The following is a 23590-nucleotide window of genomic DNA, read 5'->3' on the forward strand; positions in this document are numbered from 1 at the left end:
TTATGGCCGGGGTTTTGTGCAATTAGGCTCTTTCTTTTTTTTTTTCCTTTTACAATTATGCATGTGTTTTTGCTTTTCTTTTCTTTTTTTTTTTTCAATTATGCCTGAGGTTTGGGTTGTTGGTTGTTTTTTGTTGTTGTTGGAGGTTTTTTTCTTTTGCTATTATGCCTGGTGGGTTTTGCTTGTTTTATTTGTTGTTGTTGTTGTTGTTTTGTTTGTTTGTTTGTTTTTGCATATATGCATGCCTGGCTTTTTTCAAATTATACTTTTTCTTTTTTTTTAATTAAGCCTGGTGTTTTGTAGTTTTGGATTTATTTTGTTTTTTTAACTTTAAAAAGAGGGGCAAAAGGAAAAAAAAAAAAAAAGAGTATGGAAAGCCAGAGCACCGTGGGAATAAAAAATCGCCTGATTTTTGTCCTGACCCGAACCCAAAAAGCCATCCCTCCTGCGGGCCCATCCCCAGGACGCTGGGCAGGGGCTCTGGGGCTGCTCCTGCCCTAAGGCCTGGCGGGGGGAGCGGCCCCGTCCCCGGGGCGGGTATGGGGGGCTCCTGTCCCTGCTCCCCCGGCCATGGGGGGCTTCTGGGTGCACCCATAGGTGCCTGAAACCGGGCGATGCCAGCGCCCGCTGTACCCAAACCCGTGCTGAGCATCCCTGAGTCAGACCGGAGCGAGGGGCAGGAAAAGCTCCGACCATGGCCCAGGTCGAGAACCGAAGCTTGGGTCCCCCCTCCGGTGCCGGGCACCCGCGCAGGGTGCTGCCCCATCCCGGGAGCACCCACCTCTCACTGCACGGCCCCAGTTTTCCTCCCCTCGGGTGCAGCAGGGGGGACACGACCCCCAGGGATCCCTTTCACCGCCACTGGCAGACAAAGCCCTGCAGAGCTGCCGGGGCAGCCCGCTCCCCCGCCGAAACCCAAAACCACCTCTTCTGCCTCTTCCTTTTCCCTGCCGGGAGGCTGGCGGCCATCAGACCCTTCCTGGGAGCCCTTCAAAGCGCAGCAGCCGCCCCTCCTGCACGGCCCCTGCTAAACCAGTCTGGTGAGCGCGGGGCCGGAGAGGCCCCCTGGGAACCCAGGCCGAGGAACCGGGGCGAACCCCACAGCAAGGAGGAGGACGGGGGGGCTCAATCATCCGTCCTCCCCGCCTGGAAGAGCGATCGACGCCCGATTCCCACGAGAAAGCCAACAGCCAGAGCTGCCCAGGCCACCCAAAGGGGGTCGTGCTCCTGCCCGGCCTCCATTTGAGGTGCAGGCGGGTTGGAGCATCCTCCTGGGGCGCTGGGTCCCGTGGTCATGTTAGCACGGCGCTGGGAGGGCTGTGGGACCGGTGATGAGCCCAAGCTGGGATACGTGTCCTGAGGAGGGAGCAGAAGACACAAGGATGTGTCTTGAGGCCACTGAGAGGCCAAGCTGGGTCGGGGCCGGGCTCCACTCGCCCCAAAGAACATGGACCTCCCTGGGGTTCACCTTGCTCTCGGCCTGAGCGCACCATGCAAAGGGGGCTTCTGGTGGGCACTGGCTGGGCTTCAAGGAGGTACTGGGGGCTCCCAGGCACGTGGGGAAGTCACTTGTGGGTGCCGCAGGGCTGAGATGCAGATCTGCGGTCTCCAGAACAGCTCGTGGAGGCCTGTGGGGTCAATAAGCTTGGGTAGGCGCTGCCTGGAGGCCACGAGATGCACACCCCCTGCATAGGCACGGTGGGGTCCCGGCAGCCTCCCCGGGGACCCAGGAGCAAGAACCCCACCAGCAGCTCCTGGGTGGTCACTGGGCGAGTTCATGGGGCCGAGGCAGGCCTGAAGCCAGCCCATGGGGCAGGGCCCACGGCCACTATGGGGCCGGGACACCACAACACAGCTCAGGGAGCGGGTGGTGGCCCCAGGCCAAACGTGGATGGGTTCCTGGGCCCACAGGGGTGTGTGTGGAGGCCCCATGTGAGGCTGCTCAGTGCAATTAGGGCTAATTAGCACCACCAGGGCTCTGCACGGCTGGGAAGCAATGGAGCCTCATGAGAGGATATTAAGGGAGGAGGCAGGAGCCCAGCAGGGCTTGAGCACCTTCCTCAACCACGGCAGCCTGCAGAGGGGACCGATGTCCGTGGCCTTCCTCCCAGGAGCTCCTTCCCACTGCCTGCCCAAGCCTCCGCCATGGGGGAAATCCCTCTGCCAGCACGGATACGGCCGTGCCCCACTCAGGGGCTGCGGGTGCCGGGCCCAACCCCACGAGAAGGTGGGCGAAAGGGATGAGCTCCGTGGGGGCCTCCTCTCAGGTACAACTGCAGGTACAACTCCATTTTTTCCCCCCTTTTTGATTTTTTTTTTTTTTTTGCTTTTCAATAAAACCTCAGAAGAGGACCTCGGGGGTCTGGGAGAGGAGATGGTGAAGCCCAGAAACGTCGTTTGACCCAGCTCAGCCCCTCCCGCGGCGCAGACACACACCACCAAGCTCCTCCGCTTCCAATGTTATTCCCCTGTAGAAAAACATCAAACGGTTTTGTACAAATATCACAGCTCAAGAGTTTAAAATCTCACGGTTTTAAAACAAACAAAGGGGAAAAAAATGAAAAGAAAAAAAGAAAAAGCCCCCACCCCAAACCCCATCCTGGTCTTGGAAAACAGCAGATTCGCAGGACAGACCCCGGACGGGACATCAGTAGTGCTGGCCCCCCAGGGTTGTCACAGCCTCCCCTTTGGGGGGGCGGGGGTCTTCTCGAGGCCAAGGCAGGGAAGGATGTGGGGGCTCCCCCCCGCCCCAAGGAGCCGGACCAGCTGGTGAGCATGGGCAGGGGGCAGGATGGGGACATGCACACACACGCACACAGAGGAAAAGCCCCCAAGAGGGCCCTTTTTGGCGGCCGTGGGGCTCTGCCCCCCCTCCCCAACCTCTAGGGCAGCTTCCTGGGTAGCTCCCCGGCTCCAACTGGCCCTGGGGGGGGGGTCACGGCCCCCATCACCCCTCCCCTCCCCACCACCCCAAATCCTGCCACCCTCCCAGCACCAGAGCGAGGGCGACCCCACAAAAATCCCCATTACCATTACAAAGAAAAGCGCGTGGCCACGGTCCGTAGGGAGGCTGATGCCTTTTTAAGTTAGAAACGGTTCGACTGTCCCATAGTCTCCAAAAACTGCGAGCCGGCACCCCACCCCCTCCCACCCCCCTTAGAACTCCAAAAATCACAGTTCCACGTTCCGCAAAGTTTCCCTTTTTTCAGCGGTGGCGGTCTCGGTTGTGGGATGGGGCTTTTTTTTTTTTCTTCTCCTTTTTTTCTTTTTCCTTTTGTACCCCCCGCTTGCTTTTTCTTTTCTTCCCGGCCCCCAGCAAGTCCTGGGGAGCCCGGCGTGAGCCAAGGGGGGGCACGGGAAGAGGCGACACACGGGGGGGGGCTCTGGGCGAGGTGGGGAAGGAGGCTCGGCGGCTTTCCCAGGTGGAAGGAGGCAGAGCGGAGGCACGGAGGCCTCCCCGCCTCGGTCCTCGCCACGTCCCCACGCTGCTGCCCGCGGGGAAGGTGAGCGCAGAGGGATGGGCAGGAGGCTGCTGAGAGCCGAGAGGAGCCCAGGAGGAGCCTCCAGGTGCTGCTGGCGGGGAGGAGAGGCCCAGAGGAAGAGGAGGATGCTCCAGAGGCCATCCCACGCTGGTGCTGGGGCTCGCTCCCTGCAGTCCCCGGGGTGCGAGGCCGCCGCGCCTCCGGTCGCCGCGCTCCTCACATCATGATGTGCCGCCGGCGGTGCAGGGCCAAGTGGTCGGAGCGGGAGAAGCTGCGGTCGCAGTCCGAGCAGCGGAAGGGCTTGATGCCCGTGTGCTTGCGGAAGTGCCGGGTCAGCTCGTCGGAGCGGGCGAACTTCCAGGTGCAGCCCTCCCAGGTGCACTTGTAGGGCTTCTCGCCTGCGGGGGGAGCGGGGGGTCAGGCAGCACGGCACCCCCACGCCGGCAGCTAAAGTGGTAGTGCGCTCTCTACTAGGTGCAATACGGTAGTGCCCCCAAAGTGCTTGCGGAGGCGCACCAGGTGAAATACGGTAACGGCCCCAAAGTGCTGGCGCCGTGCTGGGGGGGCGCGTTAGGTGCAATTCGGTAACTGCCCTAAAGGGGTGTACGGGCGTGAGTTGGCTGCGTTATGGCACCGGCCCCGAAGTGCCGGGGCCTACGTGTGTCAGGCGCACCGTGGCGCCGCCCTACAGCCGCCGTGCCCCCTCATGGGCGTTACCCCGCTATCTGCCAGCCGCAGGCCGGTGCCGCCCCCACACGGAGGAGCTCCGGGGCGGCTGCGTGCGGGGTGCGCGGCCACGGCACGGCCGGGGCGAGGCTGCCCTCGTGTGGCCGTGCGCTGGGTGCGCTACGGTAACAGCCCTAAACCGGGGGGATGCGCGCATATTAGGCGCATTACGGTAGCAGCCCTACAGCGCGGGGCGCGCATACTGGGCGCGTTACGGCACCACGCCCGGAGCGGCCGCGCCGTGCCCGACGCCGCCGGGCCCCTCCCACCCCGCCGCTGGGGGCGTGGCCGGCAGCACCTGGAGGCCCCGCCCCCGGCCCGAGGCCCCGCCCCCCGGCCCGAGGCCCCGCCCCCCGGCCCGAGGCCCCGCCCCCCGGCCCGAGGCCCCGCCCCCCGGCCCGAGGCCCCGCCCCCCGGCCCGAGGCCCCGCCCCCCGACGCGCCCAGAGGGACCCGCGGGGCCCCGGGGCGGGGCACGGGGCTGGGCAGCGCCCGCCGCCCCCAGGGACTGCCCCGGGCTGGGAAACTGCCCCGGGCCCGGCCGGGACGGCCCCGTCACCCCGCTGCCCGCCACCCTGCTGCCCCATTAGCCTGTCACCCCACTAACCTGTCACCCCGTCACCCCACTACCCCATTGCCCCGTCACCCCGCAGCCCCACGACCCTGTCACCCCGTCGCCCTGTCGCCCCATCACCCTCTCACCCCATCACCCCGCTACCTTTTTGCCCCACGACCCTGTCACCCCGTTACCCCATCATCCCACTACCCTGTCACCCCGCCACCGCGCTGTCCCGTCGCCCTGTCACCCCGCCACCCCGTTCCCCTCTCCGCCGCGGCCCCGTTACCCGTGTGTATCCGCCGGTGGGCTTTGAGGTGGGAGCTCTTGGTGTACACCTTGTTGCAGCCCTCGAAGTCGCACTGGTGGATCCGCCGCTTCTTCAGGTCGGGGGACTCGAGGCGGGGCAGGCGCAGGGTGGCAGGCCTGGGGGGGGGACAGGGACAGGGATGGCTGCGCCGTGCGCCCCCCCCGGCACCACACCACCCCCCTCCTCCCGGGGCCGCGTCCCGGGGCCGCACTCACTCGCGCTGCAGGTCCTGGAAGGGCGCGGGGCCGCTCTCCGAGGCGCTGTCCTCGCTGTCGCTCGGCATGTCCATGGGGAACATGGCGCCCGGGTCGATTTTCACTGGGGGGGGGCGGGAAAGAAAAGCTATTGAGGAACAAGGAGGGATGGGGTCAGGCCGGGAGCGCAGGGCACGTGGAGAGCTAACAGCCCGAAAACCCGCCCACCGCACCGACAGGTGGTGTCATGGCCCCCCCCTAAAAAATTAATGGCAGTTTGGGGACAGGGGGGGACAGGGAGGTACCCGTGTGGGTACGGGGGGGCAGCTTGGGGACGCTGCTCTCCACCCAAAGGTGGGGACATAAGTGAGACATAAGCCCCCTCGTAAGGAGGATGGGGACATTTGGGGGGGGGGAGGGGACTCAGGCCACCCAGCCCATAAGGAGGCAGGGGATGGGGACACAGCGGGGACAGGGGACATTTGGGGGGGGGGGGACACTGAAACTGGAGCCACTGCGGGTGGACAGCAGCAGGGTGGCACCGCTCCGTGTCACCCGCCCGGGACAGGCACGAGGCCACCGGCACGGGGACACCGCTGTCCCACGCCACGCCCTGGGGGACTCGGGGGCAACTTTTTGGGGGTGCCGCCCCACGCCACGTCGTTGAGGCCTCGTGTGTAAAGCAGGGGGTGTCCCTGTGGCGTGCGGAGCCCCTTACCGGAGCCGGTGTTCTTGCCGTCGCCCCCGATGAGCGGCACGGTGATGGCGGTGACGCCGTCGGCCGGCATGGTGGTGTAGACGACGGGCAGGGACTGCACCACCACGGGGATGGTCTGCAGGTTGCCCATCTTGCTGGGCAGGTTGACCGAGGGGATGGTGTGGATGACGTGCAGGATCTGCTGCCCGCCGCTGCCCTGCGACGACGCCAGGATGGAGCCGGGCGACAGCACGGCCGGGATGGCCGAGGCGGCCGAGCCCAGCGCCGGGGAGGCGATGGAGACGGTGGGCGCGGCGGGGACGGGGGGCGCCACCAGCAGGGGCGACGAGTGCACGGGGGGGCGGCGGGGGGCGGCGGCGCCGGGGGCTGCGCGGCGGGCGGCGGCGGCGGCGGGGCCTTGGCCTTGTTGAGGGAGAGGTCGACGGGCTCGGCCTGCGGCTGCCCGCAGTCGGTGGCCAGCAGCTCCTCGGGCGGCTCCGTCTTGATGTCGGCCAGCAGCACCGGGGGCTCCAGGGGGGGCTCGGCCAGCAGCGAGGACGAGCTCATCTTGGGGGGCGCCTTCCCCTGCCCCGTGCCCTGGAGGTAGCGCTAATTAATTAATTAATTAACGGGGTCATTAATTGCCCCCTCCCCCCCCCCCCCCGTGCCCCCACCCCACCCCGCACCTGCTCCGGGCGCCACCAACTGCCACTGCCCCCCCCCGCCTTCATGCCCGGGGGCGGGGCCTGCGAGGGGCGGGGCCTGCGAGGGGCGAGGCCTGCGAGGGGCGGGGCCGGGCCGCGCCCCGCCCGCCCCGCCCCCCTCCCCCTCCCCCGCGCCTTAAAGGGGCCGGGCCCTTTAAGACCAAAGGGCGGGGCGGGGCGGGGGGGGAGGGGGCGCGCGCGGCGACGTCGCGCCTCGCCCCCCCCCGCCCCCCCCCCTCCCGCCGTGACCTTCCCGGCGCGCGCTCCCCGGAAGCGGGGCCGCGCTTAAAGGCGCCGCCGCCGCCACCCCGGGGTGTGTGTGGGGGGGGGGGGCACAGGGCGGGAGCCGCCCCCGCGGGGACCTCGCCCCCCGCGCCCCCCCTCACAAAATGGCCCCCGCCGCACGCCCGTCCCGCCCCCGGCCGCCGCCCCGGGAAGGCCCCGGGAGGCCCCGTGCGGGGCGGGGCGGCACCTGCGGGGCCCGACCGGGCCGGGCCGGGCCCCCCCCCCGCCCCCCCCCCCCAACCCCGCGGCCCCTTTAAGAGGCCGCGCAAGATGGAGGCGGCCTCGCCCCGCTCCCCCCGGCCCGGCCCGGCCCGGCCGCACTCACTTTGCCGTGCGCCTCCTCGGAGCGCATCGCCGCCGCCGCTGCCCCGGGCCCCGGGCGGCGCCGGGCGGGGCGGGGCGGGGCGGGGCGGGCCGGGTGGGGCCGTGCCGGGCCGGGCGGGGCCGGGCCGGGCCGCGCCGCGCCCACGGGCGGGGAGGGGCGGGGCCGCCACGGGCCCCTCACAGGGAGCGGGGGGGGGAAGGGGGGGGCGCCCCCAAAAGTGACGTCATCGCCGGCACCAGCCAATGGGCGGCGCCCCCCAGCGCCCGGCCGTTGCCATGGAAACGGGTGCGGGGGGGGGGGGCGCAAATTGGAGGGGGGGAAGTAGGGGGGGGGTGAAATTTGGGGGGGGGGGGGAGCAATGGTGTGCTGCCCCCGGAATCGGGGGGGCTCCCAGGGGTGGGGGGGGTGGGGAGAGGTGGGGGGGCGGTGGGGTTTGGGGTGAAAAATGGGGGAATGGGGACTGGGGGGGGGCCTGGAGCCGCCCGGAGGGGCCCAGCCCGTCCCCTGAGGGCCCGGAGCCCGCCCCCAGCCCAGGGGGAGCGGGGGCACCACAGCGCCCCGTGCCCGGCCCCCAGCCGGGTCCCCGCCCCGCCCCGCGGGCCCCACCTCGGCTCCCGGCGCTTCGCCCACCCCTGAAGGCAGCAGCACCCCGCCAGGAGGAGGTGAGGTGTTGCTGCCCGGGGAGACCCCGAGAACAGCCCATGGAGCCGGGGTCCGGCCCCCTTCCTCGCCAGGTCACCAGCAGCTCCCCGGGACCCCTCGCAGCAGGGACCAACTCCTTTCACCCCCCTGCAAAGACTTACTTAAACAAAAAAGCGTGTTTTTTCTTTTTTTTTTTTTTTTTCTCTCTCTCCCCATCTCTGCTCAGTTCACCTCAGGTGGCAGGAAGGAAATGGTTAGAAAACCCACGAGGAGCAGAGAGCCCCGGCGCGAGGCGCGTGCCGGCAGGAGGCACGGTCGGAGGGGCGGCCGCGCTCGCAGCAGGTCCCCCTGAGCTGGGAGGCTCCCAGACAAACTGGGCCGGGAATTCATCGTGTCTTAGTCCCTGCTGTGACACTTCTGCCAGCGCCAGGGTCAAGCCTGGGTGGCAGAGCTCCAAAACCCCACAGATCGGGCTCCCTAGGGCCAGCTCTGCGTGTAGGATGCCTGAGAGTGAGAGCTGGAGCAGGCATCAGCGTTTGGGGTGTTTTGATAGCAAAGGCCTCCAGAGCTGCCAAATTCAGGAGGGGCTTCCTGCTGCGAACTGGGAGCGTCTGGTGGAATGCAGGAGGAGGGCGATCCACCCAACCCCGCCGCTCTGACACCGCCGGGGGACTCTGGCAGGACCCCGAGCAGCACAGCTGCACTGACCTCTGCTGGCAGCGACCGACCCCAGGCTCGGAAAAATTCCTCCAGGTTTGGCTTTTTGGGAGAGAGCCAAACAAAATACGACGTGGTACCGTCGAAAGGTAAGTCGGCCACCTCGAAATAAAACCGTCATCTTATTTTCATCGACGCTGCGGGTGTCTGACAGCTTGCGCAGAGCAGCACTTCTGCCAGAGAGCAGAAGGAAAACGTCGGTCTCCAAAGCTCCCCCAAACACACACGCCTGAAGAAAACGGGTTTGCGTCAGAAGCACTTCAGCTCCTGTTGTTGTATCAGCGGCCCCGGAGAGGCTTCAGCCAGCCAGGGTACCTGTGAGTGGGTTTGGCTCCATCTGTTCCAGATCAGCTCCCTTCACACCCGTTCATTACCTGCCTCCCCCCCACCCCCCACACTTCCCCCCTTAACGCATCCCACTTCCACATGCCAACAGCCCGTCCCCCGAGGAAAGCCGGCGGCGCCTCCCCGCCTGCTCTCCCATACGGAACACGAGATAACCCCCCCTTGGTTCTGTAACCATGGGAATGAGGCAGCATTTCCCACCGTCCCGTCCCCCAGCTCTTGCAGGAGTGGCTGCCTGCTATGAAGCAGTGCCCTCAACAGAAGGTGTTCAGATCCACGCTGGAACCACGGCCGTAAGCCATCTTCTGCTCTCCCCAAGCCTTGAAGCTGCCTCCCCGGTTGCCGCTCGGAGGCATCCGAAGTCGACCTTCCAGGGGCTCCACCAGCATACAGAGGGGCAGCAACGCATCCATCCTCTTGCTCCGCGGGGCAGGGCTCGGGCGCAGGAAGCCACGAAGTTCCTCCGAGCGGAGCGAGAGCAGGGGCTGACCTCGTCGAAGTGCTCGGGGAGCGCCCGCGGGATGGAGCTGTGGCTGCGTCCCGGCTCGCTCCAACCCGCCAGGCAAAAAGCGACCACGCCGTGGGCAAGGTTCGGTGTCCCCACAGCAGCACGGGCACCGCGTGCACACCTGCGAGCACCGAGGACAAAGGGAAACCCTCCGCTGCATCCCCAACCCATTCACGAGCTCCCCAGAAAGTCAGGCGGCTGAATTTTTAATCGGCATCCAAGTTCCTCTCCCACGGGGACGCTGACTTGATGATTCTCATTGGAAATACACCCAGCCCTACAGATCACAAATACATCTGCTGAGTAGGCGGTGCAAGACACGGGTGTTTAATACTGCAACGATTTAGAACCGATGGAAGATCTCGTGCGCAGCCCAGCCTCAGCTCCCCAGCTGAGATATGCCCTTTAGCTCTGTTCTCACATAACAGACTCACCCTTTCAGATTTTTTCCGAGTGTGTGGGCCAGGGATACAGGGGAAAAGCGTGATTTTGAGAACACAAAATGGAGAGCTAGGCTCGGAGTTGCCACACCCTTTTTTATACAGTAATTTGATGCAGCGAGAAAAAAAAAAGAAGAGATGCTGACAGGCATCAGCTCCCACCCAGCAAGTCAGAGATTCCCCTAACTCAGTGCTCCTGTTCTTCCTGTGTTTAATGGAACCGCGCACAAAAACTCATTAAAAAATAGACGGTACTACAGCCACAGCGGTGCCGAACGCCGTCCAACTGGCCCGTCACGAACACAGCTAATATAGCTCATGCACACACAACCCACAACAACCACGTTCCACAATTCCTACGTGCCCACGTCAGCCCCGGCAAGGAGGCCAGGCACGCCAGGACTATCTCGCTGCCCTTGGCTCCTATTCACTGCCACCTTTCCATCACCTTGGGAAGTGTCGAGAGGCCAATGTCATCCCCACTGCTTCACCCGTTAGGTGAATTTTGCCTTGACATGGAAAAAAAAAAATCTCAAGTGGAAACTCTGGAGTGACCTTCAGCTGACACTCCCCAGAGACTGGGGAAGGGGAAAGGCAGCGAGGGCACGTCTGCTTGCCAAAGCTGCCCTAGGTTTTAGAAGAAAGAAAGCCCACTTTGTCCAAAGCTCTAGGATCTGAAATCCCCGGTAGCAAAAAATTTATTTTCATGACTGAAGACAAGGAGAAATTTATAAATGTATTCTAGCAACCTACCAATAAAATAGTAAATACTCCATCCCTGTGATTTATACGATCACCTGGGAGCAGAACATCCAAAAAGGCTCTGCCATGTGCCACTATGACAACCAGGAGCATGAGACCACGTGCACATCACCTGTCCTTACTTCTTCCCAACCCCACACACGCCAGGAAGTCTCTTTTGAAGGTCCGCAGTGTATCCAGACATCATCCGAGTGACTAGTGTCCAACGTTAAAAGGAGAAACAATAAAGAAGATTGCGGTGGTAAGCAGCACACTCATTTCAAAGCCCACAAAGACATCCACATTGTTAGATTCTCCTAAAAAAGTAGTTCCAATTCACTTTTTCTCCCCCCAAAGACCACATGCGTCGGCCAGTGTTCAGCGCATGAGCAGGCTGTGCTTTGGTCCATCCACTCGCTCCAGCTTCTCGAAGTGTTTTCTGGCGTTGCGGATGTTGATCAGCGTAGCTGCAGAAGCTAGGACAGAAAAGGGAGAAAAAAAAGTTAGAAGGGATGGGCAACCAAGTCCTCATAATCGCTGCCTGAAAGCTGCCTGAGGACAGCGGTTATCTGAGTTCCTATCAGCAGAACCAAATCAGAACCCTGGGTGGTTTGGGTTCGTGTTGCCATGCTAAACTCTGCACCATGACTGCAGGACAAAAGGAGGAGTAAAGCCCCGTGCTCAGCAGAGGGCAGAAGTGTTCTACAGCTTTTACTTGCACCGACTAGCACTAGATTTCACTTAAATTTGGAGAAGTGACGCCGCGTGAAGCCAGCGCTCTTCCCTAATGCTCAGAGGGTACCAACATCCCGATCAGCAAGCCCCCGTGTCAAGCCTACTGCTCCCAGCCATAGGACACGCGGCGCTGGGAGGCGCGGGTTGCTCGCTGGTAGCAGGGAGACACAGAAAAGAGTCAGGACAAGCTACGGTCACGCAGCTTGTTCACAGCAATAGTTACAGAAGTCACTTCAGCTTCTCATTTGCTGCTCAAGCACAGTAATATCACAGCTCAATAGTACACCCAGGGCAGCAGGGTTCGCGCAGGTTTTCCCTAATCCAGTAACCCCTTCAAAAAGAGAAGGACAAGATTAACAACTGTCGGCCACACAGCTGCCCAGGTCAGCGTGCCTTAAGCACCTCACATTTTAACAGAAGCAGCTTCAATCATGAATATAAAAACAGTTAAATATTCAGGCCGTGCCTCTGGCACTGCTGGCCGCAAGTCGTTAAGATAAATAGATGCTACTATAATTAGAGCCCTTGCCCACCAAGACGGTTCAGGCAAGAAGAGCAAGAACCCATGCATAAACCGTCTCTGTTTCCTTTCCAAAAAATCACCGTGGCTGCCAAATCAGCGCAGCCCAAAATAGGCTATTAGACACGACCTATTACATCAGGTCACATCTGCTACAGCGGTTCCCCACCATTGCTACAATCCTCCGCTGGACAGCAACAAACAGCTCGGCGGTCACGGCACGCTCTGCTCCTCCTGCGAGGTTAGCCGCTGCTGAACCACCTTACCTTTCCCCCTCTGCTCAGACAGGGCAAGCCAGCAGGACAGCAGAGCCCTCCGTACCTTTAAATACAATCCTTTTTATTGCTCTGTCTGCTGTTTGCCGTGTTCCAGCAGGAACGCATTCTACGCTACGCTCACCCAGCTGTTTGCCCCCGTGTAAAACAACGGCCACCCACAGGCTCGTCTTTGCTTCAACTTACGTATTGAAGGGTCTGACATAACCACCATCACGTATGTGTTTGATGTGAAGATGTCAATAAAAGCAGCAAAGTTAGAGTTCCTGACTTCCATGCTCTGGAAAGAAGCCGCCAGCTTACTACAAGGGGGGGGGAAAAAAAAAAAATGTAATGTTACTGTAACAGTGCTCACAAGTTTCCCACCCCATCCCCAACGCCCATGTTCAGTGCTGGAAACAAGAAGCACTGCTTGCCAAACGGGGACTTGGCCACCAGGTGAGGCTACAATTCATTTTTAAGAAGAAACCCTCTAGCTTCAGGCTTAATTCATCCACCCAGGGCAGCATAAAGCCATTTAAGTATTGACTGACGACGGTCTGTAACTCGAGATACACAGCTCCGCTGCCCCTTTGAGGACACTGTGCCCAGCATCACTTGTCCCACGGATTAACAGCTGTCACTCCCCAGGACAGTTTCACACCCTCTGTAAGCAAGCACAAAGCTGAAGTATCTAGAGGCAGCTCTGCAAAGCACGCTGCTGCTTCTCCGTCCTGTTTGGGCTCTGAACGCTTCCAGATGTTGCTGACAGACTGTGGAACCTGAGGGTGGTTCAAAAGACAAGGTACTCTGAAGTAAGCTTTCTATTTTTCAGTTCAAAACACTGATAAATATGTGCTTGCAAGCCCCTTCCTCCCAGGCCAGGACGCTGGTACGCAGCCTGAAGCGAAGCCCTTCACCTGAATTTACACAGCACTGCTAACTGCCTCCAGCTCATCAGCCCGGTCCTGGCACTTCCCTACCTTGCCCAGGAGAAAAAGGCCTCGAAGAAAACGGTTGTTTCAAAACAACCCCCTTTCAACGATCACCAAAGGAGGAAGTTATGAAAGACAACAAGAAACTCAGACATTTTTGACCACCGTGCTTTCTAGAAAGCAATTTAACTGAGGCATCTCCTCCTGCTGAGGAGGTGTAAGACTAATGTTCATTTGGAAAGCTTCCTTGTTCCAGTGTGACACGGAAATACCTGCTCGGGGATCTTCCCCACTAAACCAGCTCACCTGCAACTTAGTTTGAATTGTTTAATAATGTTGCTGATTTTCTCAAATCTGTGGATATCCCGCTGTTCTTTGCACTGATAGTGAGAAATGACCTGGAAGGCAGAAAAAGTGCAGAGTTAGTCATTTATTTCAGCACAGCGCTCTCACGCTCAACAGCAATTACGAGAAACGGGTGGTGACCAGCACAGGGATTCCCTTTGCCTTTGAAAACCATTCGCAACAACACTCGTGGTGCTTTCAGGGCCAAGCAGGATTCATGCAGTCAGGGGGAGCCCTTCACAAGTGCAGGCGTGTAAACACCCAAGAGGCACTCCTGTCCGTTCGGGGGTCTGAATACCCCAACTTAGTGCCATTTTATCTCAATGTAAAGCACAACAAAGCGCAAGGCGGGGTGGGGAAACGTAGGACGGTCACCTCGTCACCTCGTATAGGGCAACCAGACACCTGACAAATACTGGGGCTAAGCCTGGCACCCTGCAGGTTCTCGAGGACCGAACCTGAGAAGCGTGCAGCTCTGCAACACGTGGGACGCGCAGCGCTGCTCGCAGAGCCAAAACAAGCTGTTCCTCTCTGGCTACGAACAGTGGCACAAAGGCGGCTGGTTTCCTAGGGAGTTCTCCCTCCACCAATTAACTGAGTCACACCAAGACTGTGCTAAGCTGCCCGCGCTCAGATCCGCTCCCCTCCCTCCCCTCCCACGCAGCAATCCAGCAGCAAGGTGCAGACCTTCGTGCTTGGCTGCAGAGGCTGGAAAGATCAAAAGTTTTCAGGAATCCTCGCGCGGTGATCCACGCCTGCCTCTCCCCAGCCCCTTCCCCAGGGCTGGCAGCCCACACCCCTTCACTCCCCTGCCAAACTGCCGACAGGCTGAGAAGGGTATTTACTGCTTAAGGGGGAATCACATCCAAACAATTGCATTACCTTTGTTCCCACGGAAAAACCAAAAAGGAGCATTATTTTAACAACATTATGCTACGAGCTTTAAGCTCAGAAGAATCAAGAAATCAACTGCTACAGGCTCGCAGGAATTAAGTTGTGAGTTCTTTCCCCCCTTCCTCAAGCACCTTAAAAAAAGGTACTTATTTCCTACTTTTAAGCCTGTCCAACTGTTCCTACAGACACAAATTTAACCATATTCAAGAATCACATTCATACCAAAGCCTTCACTACATGCAAGCTCTTTTCTCAACTCTCCAGGTTTTCCTGTTACTGCGCTGCGAATACAATTTCAGAATAAGATTTCACTTCAGGAGTAAGGAGGCCCTGGGGAAGTTTAAGTGTAAGAAAACAGTGAGAAGGAGAAAGTCTTTAAAAGTCATCATCACACTGAAAATCAGTACAGAATTTTTGTAGCAAAGAAGTAGTTTTCAGTAAAAAAAAATAAAAATGCAGGTTTTGAATGCACATAAGCACTATTACCTACCACAAAGGTGGAATTATTTATTATCTACACGAGTTCTAAAAGCAGAACTTGCCAGAAATGGCAGGTGCCTAATTCTGACAGTTGAAGTAAGAAAAGTAACGGCACCATCACTTCAAAGTCAGGCCTTTGCCAAGGACAGCACTCAAAATTGAGATCAGTTTCTTCAGGTCAGCAAGAGCATTGGTACAAAGCCCGAAGAAACCAACCTAGACACTAAGAGTACGGAAAGACAAGCAGCAGTGGGGGTTTAACCAACACGTTTTACCACAGCAATCCAACTGCTAGTGATCCTCTATCCATACTTAAGGTTTGTAGAGCATCAGGCACTTGCAAAAAAGGAATCAAGAACAGTTAAAGAACAGCCGAGAAGGAACTGAAAAGACTTTTTTTTTTTTCAAGCTAAAGAAGGCTCTCGTCCTGTGCAGAAAGGAATTCTCAAGAGTCCCATGGCTGACAACAGAATGGGGATATGAAACCCTCCCACAGCTTGGAAGAGGGAAATACCAATCAAGCCCTGAGCTCAACTGCTAGACGTGGAAATTTTGGGAAGGTCACATGAGCCATGCAGTCCTGTCAGCTACTTTCAGTATCACAAGGCCTGGATCAAAGCCTTCTGCCATCTGGTGCTGGCACCTCTCTCTGGGCAACCGCCACAACAGCACTTTCCATCCAGGGAACTCCGTCCTAGGCTGGGCAGAGGAACACGAAGGGCAGAACAGCTGTATTCACCAGGAAAGTGGCTCTCTCAAACAGAAGCACTTCGTCTGCCTCGATGATCTGAGCAAAGTTCCTCAGGTTCATTTCCAGCTGCTGGACGTTGGGGATCAGCTGATAGACTATACTGGACCAAGCCTGTCGACAAAGAAAGACAAGAAGGGCTGCATTAACACATCAGCCACCCTCCTGATAAGCTGGTGACGTTTCCCCCTACTGTTCCCAGAGGTCTCCTGCCCACTCGGTACTTACCAGAGCCTCCTACCACCCCGCTGCCCAGTGCCAAGCCAGGCCAAACCCGAGGGCACAAGGTCTGCAGAGCTCCAGCAGGGCTGCGTCTGGAGCAGCGCGGGTTTGCCTGTTTTTAAGCAGCTCAAACGGAGCAACGCAGTCTGCTAACCGTTAGGGATGCCTGCAGGACACAGGCTATGCTGCGGGGAAGGCCAGTTTCTAGAGGGAGCTGTGTGCAGGCACTGTGAGGGGTGATATCTGGCACACGGTACAGGATCAGCCTCAGCCAGACCTCATCCTACGCTGAATTTAAACTGCTTTTGGATGGATTTGGCAGGATGGCGAAGTCTGCCATCTGACGTCCCACTGAAGCCAAGAGAAAGAGGTCCTCACCTTCTGACTAGCAAACCATCGCGCTGCCACCGCTGCTTATCAGCAGCTTATAACGTCCGTTTGCTCTCAGTGTAGCCCAGGTAGCACTTACCACTCTCACACCTTAAAGACTTCTGACACTGCAATGAGGGCTGACCAACAACAACAGCAAAAGGAAAACCAAAACCACCACCACCAAAAAGCCACCCTCACACACTCCTGGAAGCAAAGTAGCAAAGTAAATTCCCAGGATGGTAAATGCCTAAGTACTTCAACTGTAATGTGGGGAACAAACAAACAGGAAACAGCTCCTTGCTGGCTACACATGACTAAAAGATGCAGAAGGTCTTTCTGAAGTGGCTAGGCAAAGTGTTTAAGCAGCGTTAAAGTGACACCGCAACTCCAACACGTGGAGGAGTTTTACTTTTGTTTTTTAATTTAAAATGCTGATGCCATTCACAACAGCTAACCTCCACAAGCAGGAGTCAGTGCAGATCTGAAGAGCAGTCAGTAACACAGCAGTAGCAACTAACCACTCACCTTCCTCGTGCTTGTTTTCAAGTGGGGAGGGGAAAAAGGTTGGGTGCAGAGGGGACGGTGTACAAACCTTGTAGAGTGTCTCGTCCCAGATGGAAGTTCTAAAACAAGCACATTCCAAGGGACGGGAAAGGCGCCTCAAGTCTTCCTCACGCTCCTTAAAAATCTGGGAAGTAAAAAAAAAAAAAGATTAGCAGTTGAGTGTAAATATTTTTTCCTTTGTGTGGTTACTGACTTGCACTTCCAGCACACGTTTCAAACAGAACTCAACAACGCACAGCACTGGGGAAAGAAGAGCAGCAGCGCGTGCTGGCTAGGACAGGCTGCCAGAAACCCCTTCCGTCGGGGCAGCAGAGACAAGCAGGCCCTGGCTGTCTTGCAGTAGGAGGCTCAAACCTCGGATAACCGCGGTATTGTGGAGCAGAAACGGAAGCTCATGTGCATGAGTTTTAGAGAGGACCTGAAATCTGACATCCCCCGGCCACAAGCAAAAAGCTGGGTCATTGGGAACAGGGTAGAAGAAAAGCACTAGAGAATTTCATCAATAGGAACTGCATTAACACGGCAGCTCCGAGGCTCACGTACAGCCTTCTCCCACCAAATTCTGCCCTCAGAAGTTTGGGTTACGAGAAAGGAAGGGGACAAAGAGAAGACAGCCTCGCACCAGGCTCCTACAGAAGTGGCAAAAAGGCAGCAAGGCAGCCAGCACTGTGCCCCTGCACAGTGACTGCCTTCACCCCAGCTTACTGCTTTTAGGAGCATGAGGAACAAGCTGGTCTTCAGGAAACGCTGCACAGGCCAACAGTGACCCTGTGGGGCCTGAGACGGCGAAGGTTTAAGCGAGATTTACAGGGAGAGTGCTTTGGCCCAGGTCAAGCGTTTGCAGGAACAGCAGATACCTTAAAACAGACCTCGATGACTGCGCAGGGATATGCGCTGGAAATATAACCAGAGGGAGGCCCCCTCCCGCCTGCCCACCCCTCACTTCAGGGCTCAGCAGGATCTGCACAGCTCCCTAAAACCAGCAGCTGTACACCAGTCCCGGGACAACGCAGGGCACAACAGCATCAGGAAGGTTTTAGACTCTCCCTTCAGCTTGCAGGGAAGGCAGGTGGAAACAAGGAAGAGGTCCTCAAATCGACCCTACGAACAAGCCCTTGGAGCTGGTTTTGCAGACGCTCACCAGGAGCCAGAAGAAAGTTTCATGGGACTTCTTGCAACAGCCTGAGGGGCCTCCGGACTTGCTGCAGGCCAGGCAGTGGCCGAGCAGCCAGGGGTGTACTCGTCAGGCAAAGGTGCCTAAGCCACGAAGAATTTTTCTTCTGGTATCAGGAGCTGGTTGCTTTCAGTCACAGCTGAAAAATTGAGGCTGGTAACACCCAATATCCTCCAGTCTCCCTGCAACCTTCAAAAAGCTCTGAAGAGAGCAGAAAGCACCAAACCCCGTGGAGAGGCTGACCCACGGCCTTTGCAGGATGCCTCCTGGAGCTCGGGGGCGTTAAACTGAGGTGATCTCTGGGCAAGCAGCCACGCTGAACGCCTCGGGACAGAAAGCAGAAGCACCGACTGATACAAACTGCTCCCTAGTTAACCGGGAAAGCGTCAGCCCTTGCTTTGTTAGCCTTTAGAACCCAGCTTATGTGGGATCGAAAGCGAGAGCTGAAAAGAAACCAACCATCACTGCCATCACCACAATCCTCAAAGGCACCCAAACGGCTAAAGGCAACTCCAAGCTTGCTGGATTTCCTTCAGGTCTACCTTCCTTCCCCGCCCCCCGGAGGTTTGCCGAAAGCATTAGAACCGGAGCTATGAAAGCAAAGGCTTAGAGCAGCTGTCACTAAAAACCATCAGGTCTCTTCTCCGCTGGATACGTGCAAGACGCAGCACTGACACACAGTTTGGAAAGGGAGGAGGGGGCTCAGACAATTCTTAGAGACACCTGAGAAGCTCTTCTAGGACCAGCGCTGATGGGGCTGGATTTGAAGTACAAAACAGCAACGTTACACAACGCACAGACAAAAGAAGCTCTCTTGGAAAGCATTTCTATGGCAACGATCAGCTTCTCACCAAATCCCGCTGATCCTCCTGCACCAAGTCCATCTTGTGCACCAGACAGAAGATCTTTGCGTCGGGGGAGTTCTGAAGGATCGCCTCCAAGCACGACTGGTAGTAGTGCATGTCCTTCTCCAGCTCGCGGCTCTCCACATCGAAGACGTAGATGAGGACTTCCACGTTGCGGAAGATGTTGTCCCGCTGACTGGTGAAGTAGTTCTCCATAAACGTGTCCTGGCTGAGGAGGAGCAGAGCAACAGAACCACGAGACCCCCGTCAGAGCCACCAGGCTCGTTCAGCGCCATCAGGGAACGTGCGGTGTGAGAAACACCTCCCGCTAGAGGTTTTGCATTTTTGAGCTACTTTTGGATTCCCCCCAGCACACGGCCCCCTCAGCATTCCCCCCTGAGCAAGGCGGGGTGCTCCCAAGGAGCATCTGCTTTCCAGCGTCCCAAGGGAGCTGCAGCTTCCTGCACAGCACAGCGTGCCGCTCAGGGCTGCTTGGGCACGGTAACACGCAAATAAAGCTACATCGCCGCTGCACCTGAGCTGGCTTTTTGAGAGTTGCATATAAAAGCCGCAACAGCTGTACAAATATCAGTGCAGCCTCTTGTTACAGGACTTAAACCTGTTTTAACCAACTTTCTCTGAAAATGGCTCAGACAAGGCACGAGGACGTTAGACCCGATGAAGCTTAGCAGAGTTTGACAGCTCTGCTGAGGCGCTGTCAGCAGGAGCACGTTCTTTAAAAGGCTGCTTCCAGGGACCCCAGAGCCACCACCCATCTTCAGTGTCACCTCTCAGCGTACACCTCGCTTGGGTCAAGCTGCCGATAAGCGGTCCCAAAACCAGCACCGGTCCCAAAACCAGCACCGCCTCCAAGGCCACCATTTGCAAGGGAAAGCCCAGGCGAAGGGCTCGGGCTCTTTGCCAGCAGAAGAAAGCAGCCAGCAAGGAAAGGGTGGGCCTAGGCCTTTCATGTGAGGTAGCTCAGAGACTGCAGGCAGGAGGCCAGCCTCCTTCCACCCACACCCTAAGATGTGGGATCCGCTCTTCCCAGAGCTGCCCCACCAGTTTCACAGTGGCGAGCAGAAAGCCTGCTCCGCTCCTGCCACACACGAGAAGCACGCCGGTGCCTTCGGGGCAGAAGGCCCTCTGCTCTCGTTCCACCCCCACCTTATTCACAGAGCAGGTCCCCAGCAGCACCAGAAGCAGGAATTAAAGTACCTACCCTCCGCAGTCCCAGAGGTTTAACACCAGGTTTCCTAGGAATCTAACATGGGAGTGCTCCACATCGACTGCAAAGAGACGAGGAGCAGATTACCGACCGCGCCACACACCCAGGGCAGAGCCGCCTCCTCGGGCAGCCCACAGTTCTTTGCAATTCAGCTCAGGGTTATTAAAACTCCGTCTGAACAGCACTGCTGCGTGCAAACCTGCAGCGGGAGGCACTGCGGGTAAACACGGCTCCTGGAGTAACCCAAGCCCTCCTGCCCGCCCGCTCGGACGCTGCTCTGCTGAGAAGCAGGGCAGGTGGCTCCTCCGTCACAACACCCGCTGGTCTCTGTGATATTTTAAGCACGGCACTAGCCCCAGCACATTCTGCGAGGGCTTAAACGAGCCTTAAAAAAACACAAACAATGTAAACTTTATGAAGAGACCACACCTACAGCAACAAGGGGGCACGCGCCAGTCAGACATTAAGTCCTCACGGATCCCAGCAATTCGAGGCTGTTGCAGAGGGCTTTTTCATTTAGTGCTTCTTTACATCAGTGGCTTTGGCAAGGAAAAGAGGCAGAAGGCACTAATTCAGACTGGTGCCTTCCCCTGCCATAACCATGGGTGCACAGCAAGATCACCGTGCCTCCCGCCGGGCTCACGATCAGCACGCTAAGGACAGGGAGGCCTCAGCACCAAAAAGGATGAGGAGGCGGCTCTGAGCACACCTCCGATAGCAGGTGTGGCAGCAACAAAGGCTGCTCCCTGATCCCCCCCCAAAAAAAGGAAGGATAAAAGTCCACGAATAAAGCGGCAGGACTGGATGCGGCGCTCAGTGCTCCTTCCCCTTTCACTCCAGCCTCTACCTGACCTCATCTGAGCCACGGAGCGAAGGTCGCCACGAGGTGGGAGCACACTCCTGCTGCTGGCACAGGACAGGAGAGGCTGGGAGCAGCCTCACCCCTCGAACAGACAGCGTCTGTGCCCCAGGAGTTTCCAATTCGTACAAGGGAAGCCTTACTTGTGGCACCCAGGCGCCGTGTGTCCCTGGCGATGTAGTTTGCAAAGATAATGGACCTCATGCTGGTCTTCCCAGACCCGCTTTTACCCATCAGCAGCACCTGGGAAGACAAAAGAAGACAGAATTAGCTACCGCAGAGCACCAAGCCCTCCGCAGCTCCCTCAGGGCTGACACCTAACAGCTGGAGCACCCAAAGGCCAGGCCCCTGGTACCAGGGGTACGAGCGGTGTTACTGAACAGGCAGCCCCCTAATACCTCCCTGCACCACCTCCTCTTAGAGTCACTTTTATTCCGGGTCAGTCACGTCGCTGCTAACAGCGATTCCAACGGCAAGACAGGGAAACCTGCGCGTGATTCACTGCGCTGGCTCCGGCTGGCTGCATGCGGCCCCCCCGAGCTCGGCCAGCCCGCAGCCCCGCACGGCCCTCTGCCCGCACAGGCCGCCGCAGCTGCGGTGAAGGCAGAGGGGCCCGACCGAAGCCAGCTCGGTCCGAAAGGCCCCAAGGCAAGGCGACCGCTCGCCCGCTCTGGCACTCCCCGCTCGTTCCTCCTGCAGGCCGGCACCGGGGGCTCCCCGGCACAGACCCTGCCCCGCAGGAGGCTCCCGGGGCCCAGCCCGGCCCCGCCCGCCCGGCCCCGGCCCCGCCGCTCCCCGGGGCCGGGCCCCACAGCCCCGGAGCCCCCCTCACCTTCTTCTTCATGGCGGCGCTCGGCATCCCCCACCTGCGGGCACAGCACGGCGGCGTTACGCGGGCCTTACTCCGGCCTTACTCCGGCCTTACGCCGCCCCCCCCCGCCGCGGCCCCGCCGCCCCCCCCCCCGCCGCGCTCACGGGACCCAGCGCTCGGCGGCCGCCGCCGGTCACGTGAGCGCGCCCCCCGCCCCTCCGCCTCCACGTGATGCTGGGCGGGGGGAAGGGAGGGGGTGGGAGCGAAGCGCGCGGCGCCATGTTGGGTGCGGGCAGCCCTCAGTGCGTGTGCACGGGGGGCCTGCAGGGGGCGCCAAGGGCCGCGCCGGTTGCGCAGGGCTTAGGGCGGGCGGAGCCAACTGCCCACAGCGCCTCCCATATGGTCTAGCGGTTAGGATTCCTGGTTTTCACCCAGGCGGCCCGGGTTCGACTCCCGGTATGGGAAGGTTTCAACTTTTTCTCCGGCGATCGCGCACCGTCACGGGCCCGGGAAGCTCCGAGGGGCACTGAGGGAGGGGAGCGCCCACAGCCGAAGTGCGCACGATGTAAGCCCGCGACACGAGCCCGAAGGGGGGCGCTAGGGGAAAGCCGCCACAATAAGACAAATGAAGGCCTCCGGGAGCCGGAGGGCAGCTCCGCAGCCCAGCCCGTCCCACCGCCGTTGCCAACCGCTCTCCTTTTGCTAACTGCGCCCGGTAACGCCCCGGCCGTGGCCGCCCTGACGGGGCCCAGCACCGCTCAGTGCGCATGTCCCGACCTGTGCCCATGGGGGGGGCAGGGGGCGCCCACGGGGCTGTGCGCATGCGCGCTTCTGTCCCCTTGTGCGATGCAATGTGCGTGTGGGCAGCACTCCGTGACAGGGCCGTGCGCATGCGCATCGCCCCCCCACACACGTACGACGCAATGCGCATGCGCCAGCGTGCCGGCGCGGGGCCGCGAGCGTGTGTCGCTTACTGCCCATGGCATGAGGCAGCACGCATGCGCACAGACCTCCCCCGGCTTGTCAAGACGCGCATGCGCTTCGCCCCCGGCGCCGCGGGTCGTCGAGCATGCGCCTTCCCCTTCTCCAGGCGTGAGACGGCGCGCATGCGCGGCGCCGTCGCGTCACCGCCCCGGCGCATCTCGGTGCGCATGCGCCTTCCCCAGCGTTACGGGGCGGGGCGGCACGCGTGCGCCAACGAGCGCACCTGCGCGGCTCGGGCAGCGCGCATGCGCACGGGTGGCGGCGGGAGGCGGCGGGAGGCGCGGTGCTCCCCCCTGTGGTGGCGGGGCGCTGTGACAGGAGGGAGCCTCAGGGCGCGCCTCTGCGCTGTTATTCGCCCAGTTCGTCAGGAAACGCTCAAATAAACTTGTTCGTCCGCCTTCTCTGTTACCTGTCGCCACTTACCGTGGGCTGCAGCCCCACAGCACAGAGATGAACTTTGAATTCCCTTTAAATGAGCTACTGCTACGTCTAAGCATCATTTTTACCACTACCTTTTGTTTTTTTTCCTTAAAGGACAGGCCTTAGCACACCACTCGCTGTAATGCACTGCAGTTAAGCCCTTTGGAAATGGCAAAAGCAGTGTTTAAGCTTTGGTTATTCAACAGGCAGTCCCCTAACACCTCCACGTACATCTTCTGTTAGAGTTATTTTTATTCCGGGTCAATGGTGTTATTGCTTGCAATAATTCTTATGGGAAGAAAGGAAACCTGTGTGATTCACAGGTTGGAAGGGACCTCCAAGATCACCAAGTCCAACCTCTGACCTAACACTAACAAGTCCTCCAATAAACCACATCACTAAGCTCAACATCTAAACGTCTTTTAAAGACCTCCAGGGACGGTGACTCAACCACTTCCCTGGGCAGCCCATTCCAATGCCTAACAACCCTTTCAGTAAAGAAGTTCCTACCAGTATCCAACCTAAACCT

General features: G+C 59.3%; 2 protein-coding genes across 2 annotated transcripts; both read right to left on the reverse strand.

Moving 5' to 3' along the window:
• Positions 1-66: 66 nt before the first annotated feature.
• Positions 67-7388, reverse strand: LOC308177122 (Krueppel-like factor 8). The gene is given in 6 exon segments (XM_080553874.1): positions 67-3880; positions 5053-5189; positions 5289-5415; positions 5986-6327; positions 6330-6573; positions 7279-7388. Coding segments are annotated over 6 exon segments (1059 nt in total). The 5' UTR covers positions 7306-7388; the 3' UTR covers positions 67-3698.
• Positions 7389-10127: 2739 nt separating this feature from the next.
• LOC308177127 (ras-related GTP-binding protein A) lies at positions 10128-21835 on the reverse strand. Its single transcript, XM_080553895.1, has 9 exons — positions 21679-21835; positions 20990-21089; positions 19982-20048; positions 18766-18988; positions 16769-16864; positions 15574-15696; positions 13422-13513; positions 12388-12503; positions 10128-11147 (listed from the first exon to the last, which is right to left on the reverse strand). Exons 1-9 carry the CDS (start codon positions 21703-21705, stop codon positions 11050-11052), a joined length of 942 nt encoding a protein of 313 aa, XP_080410021.1. The 5' UTR covers positions 21706-21835; the 3' UTR covers positions 10128-11049.
• Between the last annotated feature and the right edge of the window lie 1755 nt (positions 21836-23590).

Source organism: Anser brachyrhynchus (assembly GCF_964034855.1).
Source record: "Anser brachyrhynchus genome assembly, chromosome: 13".
NCBI lineage: Eukaryota > Metazoa > Chordata > Aves > Anseriformes > Anatidae > Anser > Anser brachyrhynchus.

Coding starts and splice junctions, on each gene's coding strand:
- LOC308177127 (XM_080553895.1), bottom strand. CDS start 21,705: ATGCCGAGCGCCGCCATGAAGAAGAAG. Junction 21,090..21,678: donor GCGCCGCCATGAAGAAGAAG/GTGAGGGGGGCT, acceptor TTGTCTTCCCAG/GTGCTGCTGATGGGTAAAAG. Junction 18,989..19,981: donor AACCTCTGGGACTGCGGAGG/GTAGGTACTTTA, acceptor GCTCCTCCTCAG/CCAGGACACGTTTATGGAGA.